The following is a 15,224-nucleotide window of genomic DNA, read 5'->3' as shown; positions in this document are numbered from 1 at the left end:
TGTTCATCGATTTGCTCGAGCGGGCCCAGTAATGTCTACATTTTGAGACTTTTTGTTACTGTGTTTGGCATATCGAATACGTCACAGGTAGCTTGCCAGGCTCTGCCTTGCGGGCGAGATACTCGAGGTAGCCTGCTGGGCTCTCCGAGAGGAGTGGAGGAATCGATCCGGGCTCGGCCGGGTTGGCTGTGCACAACGCAAATGCCCTACCACTGTTCTATCGCTCCAGCCCTATTAAAATAAATGCTTACAAAGTATTTCTTTCCCGTCAGGAAAATAGAATACTTGTGTTTCTATGAGCATCTACCATCGTGTTCAGAGACAGAATAGTAACTCAGGGTCAGCTCACTGCAGCTCCATCTGTTTGTATGAAACTCCGAAGCTGTCAGCAACCTGGAGAAAAGTCCCCGAGGGGTGGGGGGCAACATCACAATCTTGTGCGGAAGGTGGGGGATGTGAGCGGCTCAGTGTTAGCGGCAAACATATTCTCATTTGAAACCCAGGACTCCACAGCCGCCGAATCTCTACCCTTTGGAAACTGTCAACTGCTACCAATGATGCCCTTACCTGTCGAGGTAAACGTGCAGACTAGAAATCACAACCGAAGAGGAAGAACTGGAAAAAACAAACTACCAGGAGCCGGTCTGCTGGACAGAGGGTCTTGGTGACACCTTGGTTGGGACTGGGTTAGCAGCGGTGGGGTCACTTCAGTGTCCCTGACCTAGTCAGCACAAACCCTGCCGAGCTCTCAGATGCTGAAGAGCAGGTGCAATAGCGCGCCCTGCCCCTCAGCACTGGTTCCCAAGCCCCACACCCTGAGCACCCGTTCCTGAGCCCCACTCCCCCCATTTCTGAGGCCCAGGCTCATACATGCCATCAAGGGCTTTGTGCTCAGTGACCTCTCCTGGAGTACCCAGGAAGCCGCATGAGTGCCAGGGATCGATTGTCTTCCCCACTTGCACTATCTCTCTGGCCCTAGAGGAATGTTTTTGAACTTAAAAAACACTTCTGAGTTGAAAAATAAGCTAGGGTTTTTTTATTTGGGGGAGGGTTACACCCTGCAATCCTCAGGGGTTCCTCCTGGCTCTGCACTCAGGAATTACTCCTGGCGGTGTTCAGGGGACCATATGGGATGCTGGAAATCGAACCTGGGTCGGCCATGTGCAAGGCAAATGCCCTACCCGCTGTTCTATTATTGCTCCAGCCCCTAGTTTAGGATATTTATTTATTGAATCACTGTGAGAACAGTTACAAAGCTTTCAGGTTTAAGTTTCAGTCATACAATGATCAAACACCCATCCCTTCACCAGTGCACAGTTTTCACCACCAAGAACCCCAGTATACCCCCCTCCATGCCTGTGAGGCAGATGATTTCCATTTAACTCTCTCTCTACTTTGATTACATTCATTATTTCGACAAAAGATGCACCATTATTGTTTGGAATTTTCCCCCAACAATCAAACCTGCTGAAAAGGCATCATGACATCATGAAATAATTTGTTTTCTACTGCTGGTTATGAAAACCATACGATGTCACGTGGCCGCTACCGCCCTAGTTCATTTTTAAGAGTTTTCCGGGGCTTGGAGCAGAATTTATCTTGCCCACGGTTCCATCCCCAGCATCCCATAGGGTCCTCAAGCCCCGCCAGGAGTGATCCCTGAGGACAGAGCCAGAAGTCAGGCCAGTACATCACTGGGTGTGGCCCCAAAACCGGAAAAAATTGTATTAGAAGAGCTTTCTTGAGTGAGTCGAGAATGCTGGCAGCGGTCTTAGAGGGGCTCTTACAAGCTGGGTCACTTGGTGTTATGAAAGCCCAGGGGCTTCCCTGAAAGGCCCTGCCAGAGACACCTTAAGTGGGTCCCACCAAGTCTGATGTCTGGAAACTCAGATGCGTTATTGAACAACAAGCCCTTGGCCCTGGTTTACAAAATGGAGGTTACTAAGTCATCAGGAGCGGGTGTGGAGGGAAGCGGGGGCGGGCCAGGAGTCACGGAAAGGCAGAGTGGGGACAGTCCTGGCCACTTCGGAGGTGGTGCAGGGCAGGAACTGTCCACCATATAAACATGTGACTTAAACTAGAATTAAGGGCCGGAGCCATAGCACAGCTGGGAAGGTGTTTGCCTTATATGCGGCCGACCTGGGTTCGATCCCTGGCATCCCATATGGTCCCCCGAGCACTGCCAGGAGTGATTCCTGAGTACAGAGCCAGAGGCAACCCCAGAGTATCACTGGGTGTGAGTTCCCCTCCCCCAAAAAAGACTAAGTGCCGTAGTGATAGTACAGCAGGCAGGGCGTTTGCCTTGCATGCGGTCAACCCAGGCTGAATCCCCAGAATCCCATATGGGCCCCTGAACCTGCCAGGAGTGAGCTCTGAGTGCAGAGCCAGTTCTGACATCACTGGTTGGAGCCCTAAAAACAAACAAAACACAAAGAAAAAAAATATCCTGTGCTCTGCATCCTACCGCAGCCTGGTGTGTGTGACTCAACTATGCAACATCAGGGAGGAGCTCATGGCCAAGGTGTGGGGCCAGCCATAGGGGGCCCCAAGTCCCAGATCTCGCACCAGGAAGGCCTCTCTGAATGCCTGTACTTGACTCGCTCCCTGGGACTGACTCAGAACCAGAGTGGGTGGAATGCACCCCTTTTTACTCTACTGCTACAGCTCAAAGAGCACTGGTTGATTTGGGCGCCACACCCAGCTGTGTTCAGGGGTTACTCCTGGCTCTGCATTCAGGAATTAATCCTGATGGTGCTCAGGGGAACAACTGGAGTGGCAGGGATCAAACCTTGGCCAAGCATGTGCAGTGGGTCGGCAAACGCCCTACCCACCGCACTCTCTCTCCAGTCCTCACAGAGCACTATTTTAGAGTGGTGATTTGGTTGGAACTGATAAGTTATTTCTGGGGACGGGCTGTCTGGCCCCATTTGAGTGTGCCCAGGTGGGCCCAGCTTTGACTTTCGTGCTAGCCCTGGGGTATGCAGCCCAGGCCTTCTCTGATGGAGCTGTCTTTCATTCCTGGCTGACATAGAGACCGAGATCAGTTTGATTCTGTGGTTGCTTCTTGGGGTGTGTGGTCCCAGCTCTGAGTCTCCCCCGATGAATTTCCTGTCTCCAGGAATAACCCCCCCACCCCCACCACCAGAAGTCAGGCCAGTACATCACTGGGTGTGGCCCCAAAACCGGAAAAAATTGTATTAGAAGAGCTTTCTTGAGTGAGTCGAGAATGCTGGCAGCGGTCTTAGAGGGGCTCTTACAAGCTGGGTCACTTGGTGTTATGAAAGCCCAGGGGCTTCCCTGAAAGGCCCTGCCAGAGACACCTTAAGCTGGAGCGATAGCACAGCGGGTAGGGCGTTCGCCTTACACGCGGCCAACATGGTCGACCCGAGTTCGATTCCTCCGCCCCTCTCGGAGAGCCCGGCAAGCTACCGAGAGTATTCGATATGCCAGACACAGTAACAACAAAGTCTCCAATGGAGACGTTACTGGGCCCGCTCGAGCAAATCGACGATCAACGGGAGGGCCTTTACCTTACCTTACCCCCACCACCATGTCCCACCTGCTTGGCACTGGGTCCTGACACAGTACGAGCACTGCATGAGATGGGATGAGCCCCACTCCAAAGATAACTGGTCAGGGCCTTTGTACAGAGCACGAGATTCTTCCGAAGGAACTCAACCCATCCTTCCAGCTGTGAAGTTTCCATTCTCCTGCCCTTGGGTATCCAAGAAACCCAACCCTATGATGTCTTTGGCATTCATTCTACTTGACAGATCTACACCCTTTGATCTATTGTGATCCCCTTCATGATGCTTTATGCAAAGGTTTAAATTTTTCAAAAACTGAAAAACTTGTCTAAAAATCCATCAATGAAACTGGATATGCTTTTATTTTTAAAGAAAAAGACAGGTGAGTGAAGTGACCGCAATCCTGCAGACTGGGAGGCAGGCGAGCCCTGCAGCTGAAAGCTTGACATCCAGGCCATCACCTCCCCGACACAGGAAAGGGGAAAAATACAAACCAGGGGGCTGGAGCGATAGCACAGCGGGTAGGGCGTTTGTCTTGCACGCTGCTGACCCGGGTTTGATTCTCGGCATCCCATATGGCCCCCCCGAGCACCGCCAGGAGTGATTCCTGAGCACAGAGCCAGGAGCAACCCCTGAGCATCACCTGGTGTGACCCAAAAGCAAAAACAAATTAGCAAAAAAAAAAAAAAAAAGAAAAAGAAAAAAACAAAACAGATCAAGAACAAAAAACGACTTCCCTCAGGTTGCAATTCCTGATGGAGACTCTTACTCCCTGACACAGTTTTCTAACTCTCTGAGACTGAGTCAACACGGCAAGTCCCCCAGCCTCTAATTCTCTGTAAGAGTCCGTGGGGTCCTGGGAGCACTCCCAGGAGTGAGCCCTGAGCAACTGAGGGTGGTACCCCCAAAGAGTCTTTTTTTAAATCACAGTTCTTAAGACAAATTATAATAAAATCACTTGGCAAGAGAAAATGTATACTTTGACACGGGGGGGGGGGGGGGGCGGAGGAACATAGTTCCTTTCTTAACCTCAGAGCTAAATAACTTAAAAAAAAAAAAAGTGTTCATGAGGCTAGGGGGTCAGCTCAGTGGTAAAGCACATGCCTTCTGGAGAAGGCCCGATCCCTGGCACACTAAACCAAGCGGCCAAAAATATGAATGAATGCATTTTTAACTGAAAAACAAAGGCAATTCCATCTTAAAGCTCAAACAGAATACTGAAAACATTAGTAGAAAAAAGCTCAATGCAACGCTACAGAATAAAACTGTTTCGTCTTACAGATATTTAAAGCTAGCTATCCCACTTTTCATCAGTATGTGTTAAGATCTGTGTGGCAGCCTGCAGATTAGCCATTTGTTCAGGACGAGAGTGTGAGGACTACAAAATAAAAAAAAAAAATTCAACGAAACGCAGAGCAGTTGTTTGTCCTGATTGAAAAAAGCAGCATACACGTTAAGATAGGATTATACGCTTTAATCTGATTGACACGGAGAAGTGAGGAAGACAAGAGAGAGACTCAGCTCTGCTTTGGGCATAACCAGATGCTTCTTTTCCCGAAAGTACCCGAGGTTTTCCTGACCACATTTCATGGGAACCCTTCAGGAAACCAAACTATGTGTGATTCCGGAAACACGCTGTACGCAGGACAGAAAGAGCGTCCCGGGCGGTGGAAGATCGGGCGAGAGGAAGCACCTGGTGCCGCGCAGCTCTAAGGTAGCTGATCCGCAGAGAGCGTGTGGCGCGCTCGCCTGGCCGCGCTGATGGGAGCATGCTGAGTGAGTGAAGGCTGGTCCGGGGCTTACCATCGGTAAAAACACGTTTCTTTGGGAAAACGGCCAGCCACGCTGGCTGGGCGTGGCGCTGCTCGTTTAGACGCCCAGCTTGTTGGCCTGGGTGAGGACCACTTTGAGAACGGGCATGAAGGCGGAGGTCTCGCTGAAGTTGCTGGTGCTGACGATGTGGGTGTGGATGCTCAGGCCCTCCGAGTAGTTGCGTGTCTCGATGCTCCGGGCGATGCTGTGTAAACCGTTGATGATCGTGGGCGACAGCTGAGAGGCGGAGTCGAGAGAGAGAATGACGTTTACAAAGAATTTCCCGGAGACCATGCAACAAACACTAACTTCATCCTCATGATTCCAAGAGGTTTGAAATAAACATTATTTTAAAATGTAGAAACCATTCAACACTTCTAGAAATATGGGTTTGTTTTTTTTTTTATTTTTTTTGCTTTTTGGGTCACACCTGGCGATGCACAGGGGTTCCTCCTGGCTCTGCATTCAGGAATTACTCCTGGCGGTGCTCAGGGGACCATGTGGGATGCTAGGAATCGAACCCGGGTCACCCGCGTGCAAGGAAAACACCCTACCCGCTGTGCTATCTCTCCAGCCCCTGGTTTTCTTTTTTAATCAAGCTACACTTTAGATTATAAGATGGAACCAGAACAAAGAGACTTCCCTAGAGTGACACATGAACAACTTTCCCAGTATTTCTTATAGAAACGAAGGGAAATTTCCTAACCCAACATTAAATGTTAATATCCCTCTGCATTTAAAATTTCATGAATCAGTGTAGATATAACCTTATACGGTTCCATTTTCTTTCTATGAATAGGAAGGAATTAAATACATGAAAGCATTGGGTTTGGACCCCAATGGACAATACTCAGGGGCTGCCACAGGCTCAGAGTTGAGGGCTGCTCTGAACGGCATGCAAGTGAATCAGACCATCCGAGGCCCATGAAATATTCTTGGCGGTTTTCCCCGTTTTGGGAGGCACACACAGCGTTGCTTAGGGACCACACCTGGTGATGCTTAGGGGACCATATGTGGTGGTGTGTGTGGAAGGGGGGGGATGATCAAACCATGGTCAGCCGCGAGCAAGGCAAGTGCCTTAAGTCCTGTCCCCTCTCTCTGGCCCAAGAGCTGAATATTCCTTTGGTTTGGTTTTGTCTTCGTCAATACCCTAAACGATTGGTTTGAGGCTGTTCGTGTTCCTAGAACGAGCAGACGCCACTGGGCTATGCTAGCACGCAACAGGGAAGAATGGAGACGTTACTGGTGCCTGCTCAGGCTAGTCGATGAGTAACGGGATGTCAAGTGATCAAGTTTGGTTTTGTCTGGGGCCACAGCCCATGGGGCTCAGGACTCACTCCTGGCTCTGTGATCAGGGATCAGTCCTGGGGTGACTGAGATGCTGGGGATTGGGTTAGGGAATATGGGACACTGCGGAGTGAACCGGGCCAGGTGCTGAATACTCGCAACGGCCTAATTTACTGGGGTCATCAGGGGACCACGTGGTGGCAAGGATCCAACCCACTTGCAGCCACTGTCTGGCCCCCGACTTATCTGAAAGCGTCCGCGACTAGAGAAACCCTGTTTATTCACTCCCTTGGCGTGGCCGTAGCCTTCATCATGCACTCGATGCGTCGAGTCTTTTCTGTTCGCTCTCGGATCACACCCAGTGGTGCTCAGGGCTCACTCCTGGGGCTTCTCAGGACCATACTCGGTGTCGGGCACGGGGGTAAGCTTCGCAGGCCAACTGCCTGCCCCACCCCCCACAGCCTCTCTCCAGGCCTCGATTCTGACAATTCTGGTAACTTCTAAATAATCTGGCCAACTCTTAAAACCATAAAAACTTGCAGGGCTTTTCCCCCATGTCGTTATTTAGTTTCAGTTCGGGTCTCAGGTGATAAAGAGTTCGGTTATTTTCATTTGACAGGACCGGTGCAGGGAAGGTGAAAAGAGGGACGCTGGAATCTGAGCATATACACCCCCCGGCCCTGTTCTCTTTCCCCCTCCTGTCTAAGTGCCTTCACTAATCAAACAGCCAGAGGGCAGTACGGGAGGCGGGTACAGGAGGGGCCGCGGGTGCTGGTCCTGCTGGCTGGTCACGGGCACTCACTCGCTCTGGGCCGCAGCTCTTCCCAACGGCAGAGTCCAAGAGCCGGCACTCAGAGAGAGAGCTGGTCTCTGGAACCAGCGTGCTCTCTGACTTCTGAATGCGAGAGACGCAAAAACATGGATACCGGGGGCCAGAGAGATCGTACAGCAGGAAGGGTGCTGGCCCCATCCACCACCAATCCGGGTTCGACCCCTGGCACTCGAAATGGTCCCCTGAGACGATCGGGAGTGATCCCCGAGTGCAGGATCGGGAGTAAGCCCTGAGCACTGCAGGGTGTGGTCCCCAAATAAAACAAAACAAAAAAGAATACAGGGTCACTTCACCTTCAGGCCAATATTTATAAGCTTATATTTCTCTTGCCAATTATAAGCAGGGTTAAAATCTGCCCCCACCCTACCCCCTCAGGCCCAGGAAATGAAATTCAAGATTCAGACAGAGCAAAGCCTATGCTGCTAATATTCACAGCAACTTTGCTCCCACATACACGGCCAGTGGAAGAGCTGGCGAGACACTTAATTCGCTACAAACCAAGCAGTTATCAAGAAATCCTCCTTTGCGCCACACTTACTGTCTGTTCTCTAAGTTTATCATACAGAAGCTCCAGACGTTTACTGGCATCATCCAGCTTCCTTCTGGTTTGCTGCAGGAGAGGGAAAAAAATTGTTTTATTTTAACATAAACGTCTATCCAAAGAACATGCTTCGGCTCCTGTCATTAAACACACATGATGTGACCACTTCAGGACTGGAGCTACAGCACAGTGGGGAGGGCATTTGCCTTGCACAAAACGGACTCGGGTTCAACCCCTGGCATCCCACACAGTCCCTTGAGCACTGCCAGGAGTAATTCCTGAGTGCAGAGTCAGGAGTAAGCCCTAAGCATCACTGGGTGTGACACAAAAAGCAAAAAATAACATAAGAATACTTAAAAAAATGTGACCAAGAAAGAGCGGGATAGACACAGAAAGATTGCATTCATCTGGGGAACATAAAGCAACAAAACGGGAGACTAACACCCAGGAATGGCTGAGATTAGTACCAGGAATTTTGCTCCATGACTTGAAGGCCAGCCACATGTGCTAGGTGAGAAGGAAGCTCAGATAGAGAAGAGAGCACCAAATAAAGGGTGTTGTGAAGACCCTCCCAAGGTGGGAGAGACATGCTAAAAGTAGTCTATAGACCAAACATGATTGCCACTCAATGCCTCTCTGGCAAAACACAGTACCCAAAAGAAGAGAGAGAGAACAAGGGGGAATGCCCTGCCACAGCGGCAGGGTGGGACGGGGGGTGGGATGGGGGGTGGGAGGGATGCTAGGACCCTGGTGGGGGAGGATGGGCAGTGGTGGAGGGATGGGTACTTGATCATTGTATAACTGAAACCCAAGCACAAAAATTTATAAGTCTATAAATGTACCTCATGGTGTTTCACTAATAAAAAAAAAAAATTAAAAAAAAAAGTGACCAGCTTCATTCTAAAGTAAATGGGGGCAACTCTAAGAAAATAGAGATTATTAGAACAAAGATGGTAACTCATGGGGTGGGGTCAGAGGCAACAGGACGAGGCTGTCTGCCAGATGCATGAGGATTCTGTGTTAGCTTCCACCCAGACCAAACTTCATTGAGAAGTGACAAGGGGTGTGTATGCACGTGTGTGTATGTGTGTGTGTGTAACTTCACTGAAAAGGTGTGTGTGTGTGTGTGTGTGTGTGTGTGTGTGTGTCTTAGCAAGACAAACGCCCTCCCCACTGCACTATCGCTCCTGTCCAGGAGCTCAGTATTTATAATGGCCTGATTTACTGGGGTCATTGCCAGCAATTTTCAGGGGACCCGTATCCACAGCAACACGATGGCCATGTGGATGCAGTCACGGGTCCGTGTCCTGAAGAGGGAGAGCTACACACAGTAACAAGGCACCTCGGGAGCCAGAACACAAACAGGGCTGAACTGGAATCTTGCTTCAACCTTTCAAAACAACCGCACACTGCCAAATCTGCCATGTTTAAGCTTGACTCTTTCTGAGCCTTTGAAACACCACGGGAAGAAAGAAAATCATGTTCTCATGCTTTAAGAGTACTAAGAAGGAAGTAATAAATTGAGTTCTTGAATTAAGGCTTCCCCAACGCAAATCAAAATAACACTGAGGTACCACGGAGACTGGCAATCAAACAGAAAAACCATCCCAGTGTGGGTGTGGCTGTGGGGACAAGGGGCCCTCCCTCGCTGCTGGTGTGAACTGGCCCAACATTTCTGGAAGATAAAAAACTAGGAACTGAGCTTCCATAGGACCCAGCAGCTCCACTCCTGGGAATCTCCTCAAGGGCCCCCAAACACAAGGCAGCAAAGACGTCTTCACTCCTACGTTCAGTGCAGCACTATTCAAAAGAGCCAAAATCTGGGCACAATGTGAGGGCACGAAGACAGGGTTGGTTGGGTCCTTGTGCTGGGGTTACCCAGGGCCCCCGTCATGCTCTGGGGCCACCATGACCTCAGGGTCCGGGAGACCCAACCGGGGCAGCAGTGTGCAAGGTCTGTCCTTAATCCCCGTACGATCTCTCCGACGCCTTGTCTGACTTTTGTGCAAAATATCCGTCCAAATGTGTTTTTTTGGTACAAAAGTAAATCTGTGAGAAACATGTTAAGCACCACAATCACTATCATCCCGTTGTTCCATCGATTTGCTCGAGCGGGCTCCAGTAACATCTCCATTCGTCCCTGTCACGTGCCAGTGTAGCACGATGGCATATTGGGGCTCTTTCAGGGTCAGGGGAATGAGGACCATCACTGTTACTGTTTTTGGGATAGCGAGTACGCCACGGGTAGCTTGCCAGGCTCTGCCGTGAGGGTGGGATACATTCGGTAGCTTGCCGGTCTCTCCGAGAGGGATGGAAGCTTTGGGGCAGCCTCTAATCACCTTCAGGCATATATGCAGGCAGGATATAAGTGCACAGTAATGACAGTAATTACAGAGAACAACGTAAAAGGTTCTTCCAAGTAAGCCCACTGGGGGAAAGGAGACGTACGGGGTCTGTGGCGGAGGAGAGGCAGCGCTGGATCAGGTCCTCGAAGGTGGTCTTCAGGATGAGATGCTCGTCTGGAATCGGCTTCTTGGTAATCTTTTCTGTTGGTAAAGCCTGCACATGCTACAAGAGAGTAAAATCACCATCAGTGACCAGAAGCTACCAAACTAACATCCAAGGGCCACCATGTCTAACTTAGGCTGTCTAACCCGAAGCCAGCCGCGCGCACTCACTAAGGGAAGAATCCTTTCAAACTGTTTTAAGAGACCCCACCTGAGAGCCCTCCCTGCTCCCCAATCCCGCAATCCCAGCACAGCGTTACCTGGACGGTTCCGATGGGGGCCCCTGGGGCCCCCTCCATACTGGGCTTGGGGAAGGCGGGCGGCAGGCCGGGCTGGCCGGGGAAGGGCTGTCCCCCGGGCTGTGGCGGCTGCGGGAAGGACGCGTGGCCCGCCAGGGGCGCTGGGCCAGAAGGCTGTGGCGACAGCATCTGCGACTGAGGGTCGCCCAGGGGATTCATGATGGGCTCGGTGATGGGGGCAGGCGGCAGGAAGTTCTCAGGCATCTTTCGAAAGATGGAAACAGAAGACAGCACGCGTGAGAAGGAAAACAATGCCGCCAACATGTCCTCAGCGGACGTGGACGGAAGGGAGGCAGATTATTCCACGGCTAAAAAGATGCTTAAGTTCCCGTGCTTCCCTTTTCCCCCCCGGAAAAGGCTATGCAGGATCTGAAAGAACAGCAAAGCTGCCCCAGCTCAGAGGGAGGGTGGCTGAAACTCGGTTTTCTGCGCTCCCCCTCGCCTTCCACACTTCCTCTCAGTTTCCATCTCAAGATGCAGGGTCAGAAATGCCAAAGGTGTGTTTGTGCTCCTTGGGACAGGGCGTATGACCCTTCGCCTAGGTCACGGAGCAGGACGCCCTGGCCATTAAGCACTCAAGTAGAAGACTAAGCTTCTGACCATTAGTGACCTCCATTTCGGGACTTTTTGTTCATTCGGTGCCTCCCAATTTGGTGACTGCCTTTTCTTATTTGTGGGGGACAGGTGCTCTAACAGCTCTCAGAGTTACCGACACCTACACAATGCTCGGCCTCAGGGCTGATTTCTCCACTCATGCTCTAAGTGAAGACACAGTGAGCCTAAAATACAGGGACCAAATTCATGATGACTGTCGGGACGCAAAGACGAGAGCGATTCAGCCCCCACGATCACAGCACAGTTCTGAGGAGACCGGATTCTATTTTCCTCCCTGCCCTTCAGTGACTCTACAGGGTCGGTCAGCTGTGCCCGGGAAAGGACTGGGGAAGTGTGCTGGGCTCCGGGGACCGCAGCTAACAGAACCCCGGGAGGCAATGGGAAGGGCATCTTCTTCTGGTACCTTCTTTTTCTTGGGCACTCTGTTCAAAGCAGGAGGATCATTCCAGCCATTCTGAGGGCCTGTAACAGACAACAGAGAGCAAATACTCCTTTTGAATCCTGAAACCTCAGGGCATCACGCCATCGTAACAGAAAGCCTTCAAGTTCTGCCCTAAGCCGTAAGTAACCATCACGAGATTCCCCAGACTGGGCCGTGGGGCCGCCGAGACCGGGATTCTCAGGCTCGTTACTTCTAAGAGCCACCAGGTCTTGGCTTACTGCACAGTAATGACCTGACATTACTTCCACTGAAAGTGAAAAGAGGAACTAAATTTAAAACAGTCAAGTCTTCACATCCATACTGGTTCTATAATTGCCAAATTAGCAATTCTCTGTAGGTGAAAAAAAAACAAACAAATCATCTGAATCAACAGACCTAAGATATATTTCACTCACAAAAAAGAATAAAAGTAGCAAACTCCCATTTCCCGAGAGCAATTCACCCTAAGACACTTCTGTCAATGCCTTCCCCCCAAAAGCTGTCATCTTATTAGAGTATGACATGGACATTTGTAGTAGTATGCACTAAATATCAGAATGCCAATATCTTCAAAGAAAAAAGGGAATAAAACTTGCCAGAGATCAGACAGAATATTTTACCTGTACTTGTTTTATTGATATGCATATGCTAAATCACAAAAATGCTGAGCAAGAAAAAGAATCTGTGATTCATACATAATTACGTAGAATGTCAAAGAAACTTTTGAAAACAAGTTCTCGGAACTGAGTGCTAAAAGTAGGTACAAGGATATTCTTGACAAACTTCCGGTATCAATACTGCAAACCACAATGCCCAAAAGGGGGGCGGGGGAGGGAGGAAGAAGGAGAGAGGGGTAGAGGGAGGGAGGGAGGGGGGAGAGAGAGAGAGAGAGAGAGAGAGAGAGAGCGCATCTGCCATACAGGTAGGCAGGAGGTGGAGAATTGGGGGTGAGGGAAGAGAATTGGGGATACTGGTGCTGGGAAATGTGCACTGGTGGAGGGATAATTGTTAGAATAATAATGTATGACTGAAATCCAATCATTAACAGCTTTGTAAGGGTCTATCTCACAGTGATTCAAAAAAAAAAAGTTCTTGGGGCCATACAGATAGTCTAGTGAGTAAGGAGCTTGCCTCGAATATGGCTGGGCCAGGAGTGACCCCTGAGTGCAGAGCCAGGAGTCAGCCCTGAGCACAGCCCAGTGTGGCCCCCAAACAAAAAACAAAACAAAATAAATAACACACAAAAAACCCACCCCCCAAAACAAAACTGCAACCAGCATGTATATTTACCTGCCCTGATTTTAAAAAACAGAATCAGTCTTCTGCAAGTTCACAGAGAGATTTCACCAAATTGATCTCACAACAGTCAAGAGGCAATCACAGAATATTAAATCATATGCCGCTGCTTATCAAGTTCTTAAAGTCCTGGTTATAGATTATTTATCAAATCTTATACAAATCTTCCCCAGCACCTTTTAATCTCACTTGAATGTAAGACAATCTTGAGGTAGCAATTTTTATGTTGATATCAAGTAGACGGCTTTTATGATTTAAAGCAACTTTATAAGCTCACTATTAAGTCCAATTGTAAGAATTTGATTAATTAAACAGACAAATTTAAAGATGACTCTAATTAGATTTAGAATATCTTCAATTCTGAAGTTCACATGCAATATTGTGAATGGCCATTTATCAATGTTACTAAATGATTCAAAGATTTCCAAAACTTTATTTTCATAACCAATTCACCTTCCAACAGAGGTGCCTGGTCTCGCACAGACTGATTTTCTGTAGATAAAATGTAAAAGAGACTTAGCTGGTATTATCAAAGACATACTAAACACATTTTTTCACTTTCAATTGTTTTTTTTCTACATCCTTCAAGCCCAGAAAGTACAAACTAATCTTTCAAGGGAACAGAACTTAAATCCTGAGAAATGTCTATCTAATTCTTCTATCTAAGAAAGCAATCAATTCTGGGTCAAATGGAACTTAAGCCGTTTCAGATTCAATTAATGTGTGTGTGTGTGTGTGTGTGTGTGTGTGTGTGTGTGTGTGTGTAAGCTGCCTGAATAAATCCAGTTCCTCATGCACGCAACCCACATGTTCTACTACTGAACAGAACCGTCCAATAATTTTTTTTTCTTCTGGAAGCACAGTCGGGGAGGCTCAGGACTTACTATTATCTCTCTACTGAGGGGTCACTCCCAAAAGTGATTGGGGGCATCAGATACGGTGCTGGGACGAAATCAGGGTCAACTGGTGTGACCTCAAAACAGGAAGTGGCCCGAGGTAATACAGGGGTTAGGGTGCACGTGGCTGATTCTCGTTCAATCCCTGCGTTGCCTGCAAACATGGTCTCAGGGGCACCTCCAGAGGTGACCCCCGAGCAGAGCCAGGAGTCAGCTGTGACCTCCACTGGGTGTGTGTGCCCTGTCCGCACCCCTCAAATTAGTGAATTCATGTCCTGATGATTGTGACACTATTCCTGTGAGCTCGGGGCACACATTTTTGTGGTTCCCTATTAGAGGATTCTGAAATCTTAGTGCTGAGCTGGAGAGAGCGCTCAGTGGCCGAGCGATGCTTTGCATAAAGGAGGCGGGTGTGGTCCTGGCACCGCTGGGAGCAGTCCCCGAGCAATGTCCTGGGAGTGACCCTGACCTTCCCCCAACACATGAAATAAAACAACGTCCTGAGGCCTGGCAAGAATCACCCACACGGCAAGTAAGACTTCCAAGTTTCATGAGGAAGCACGGCGTGAACTGAGGCCACAGCTCACTCACAACCGTTTACAGCAGCTAAGCAAAAACACTGAGGGCATCAGAAGGGAGAGTAGTACAGAGCTGAAACCACTAACTGAAACACAGCGGGCGGGGAGCCCGCGAGGGGCAACGGAGCAGCAAGGCTGAGAAACGCTTGCTCCGCGGTTCCTATTATTAGTCTTTGCTTTCCAGCCTCCCGAGGAGATTTTGTTATCGTACATAAGCAAAGACTTCATGCCACGACCCAATACAGTTTTGCTTAGGGAGAAATTAAAAAAAAAAAAAAAGCCTGCAAACATTTAACTCAGATTAGAAAGAAACCGACTATTTTCCCAGAGGCAGTGCTGACAGACACAGCCCGAGTCCTTCTCTAAGGGCCTGAGCCCGAGGGGCTGTTCCCGTCTCCACGTGCAGACCGCCAGCACCGTTCCGACCAGTTGAAACGTCAGTCCCGAATCTCGTGGCCAGGAGAGTGACAACGGCAAGTGCTAGCAGACGTTCCAGGCATGTTCAACGCCTGCTAATCCACCTATCCCTACTTTCTGGGGGAGAGCAGGAGGCGAGCCGGGCTATAGCCAAAGAGGCTCAGGGACCACCCGTGGCTCTGTGCTCAGGAGTGAC

General features: G+C 49.5%; 1 protein-coding gene across 2 annotated transcripts in view; it reads right to left on the bottom strand.

Annotated features, from left to right (window-relative positions):
• Positions 1-4,992: 4,992 nt before the first annotated feature.
• The window catches only part of SEC31A (SEC31 homolog A, COPII coat complex component), a 57,789-nt gene continuing 47,557 nt past the window's right edge, over positions 4,993-15,224 (bottom strand). For both annotated transcript variants that reach the window (XM_056111267.1, XM_056111268.1), the window contains 5 exons: positions 11,824-11,882; positions 10,767-11,009; positions 10,448-10,567; positions 7,997-8,068; positions 4,993-5,576 (listed from right to left, as the gene is read on the bottom strand). In XM_056111267.1, the coding sequence (XP_055967242.1) occupies positions 5,397-5,576; positions 7,997-8,068; positions 10,448-10,567; positions 10,767-11,009; positions 11,824-11,882 (674 nt within the window). In that variant the 3' untranslated portion in view covers positions 4,993-5,396. The remainder of the gene's footprint in view (positions 5,577-7,996; positions 8,069-10,447; positions 10,568-10,766; positions 11,010-11,823; positions 11,883-15,224) is intronic.

This window comes from Sorex fumeus, unplaced genomic scaffold (genome assembly GCF_029834395.1).
Source record: "Sorex fumeus unplaced genomic scaffold, SorFum_2.1 ptg000013l, whole genome shotgun sequence".
In the NCBI taxonomy this organism is placed as follows: domain Eukaryota; kingdom Metazoa; phylum Chordata; class Mammalia; order Eulipotyphla; family Soricidae; genus Sorex; species Sorex fumeus.
This window is presented reverse-complemented; position numbering and strand designations above follow the sequence as displayed.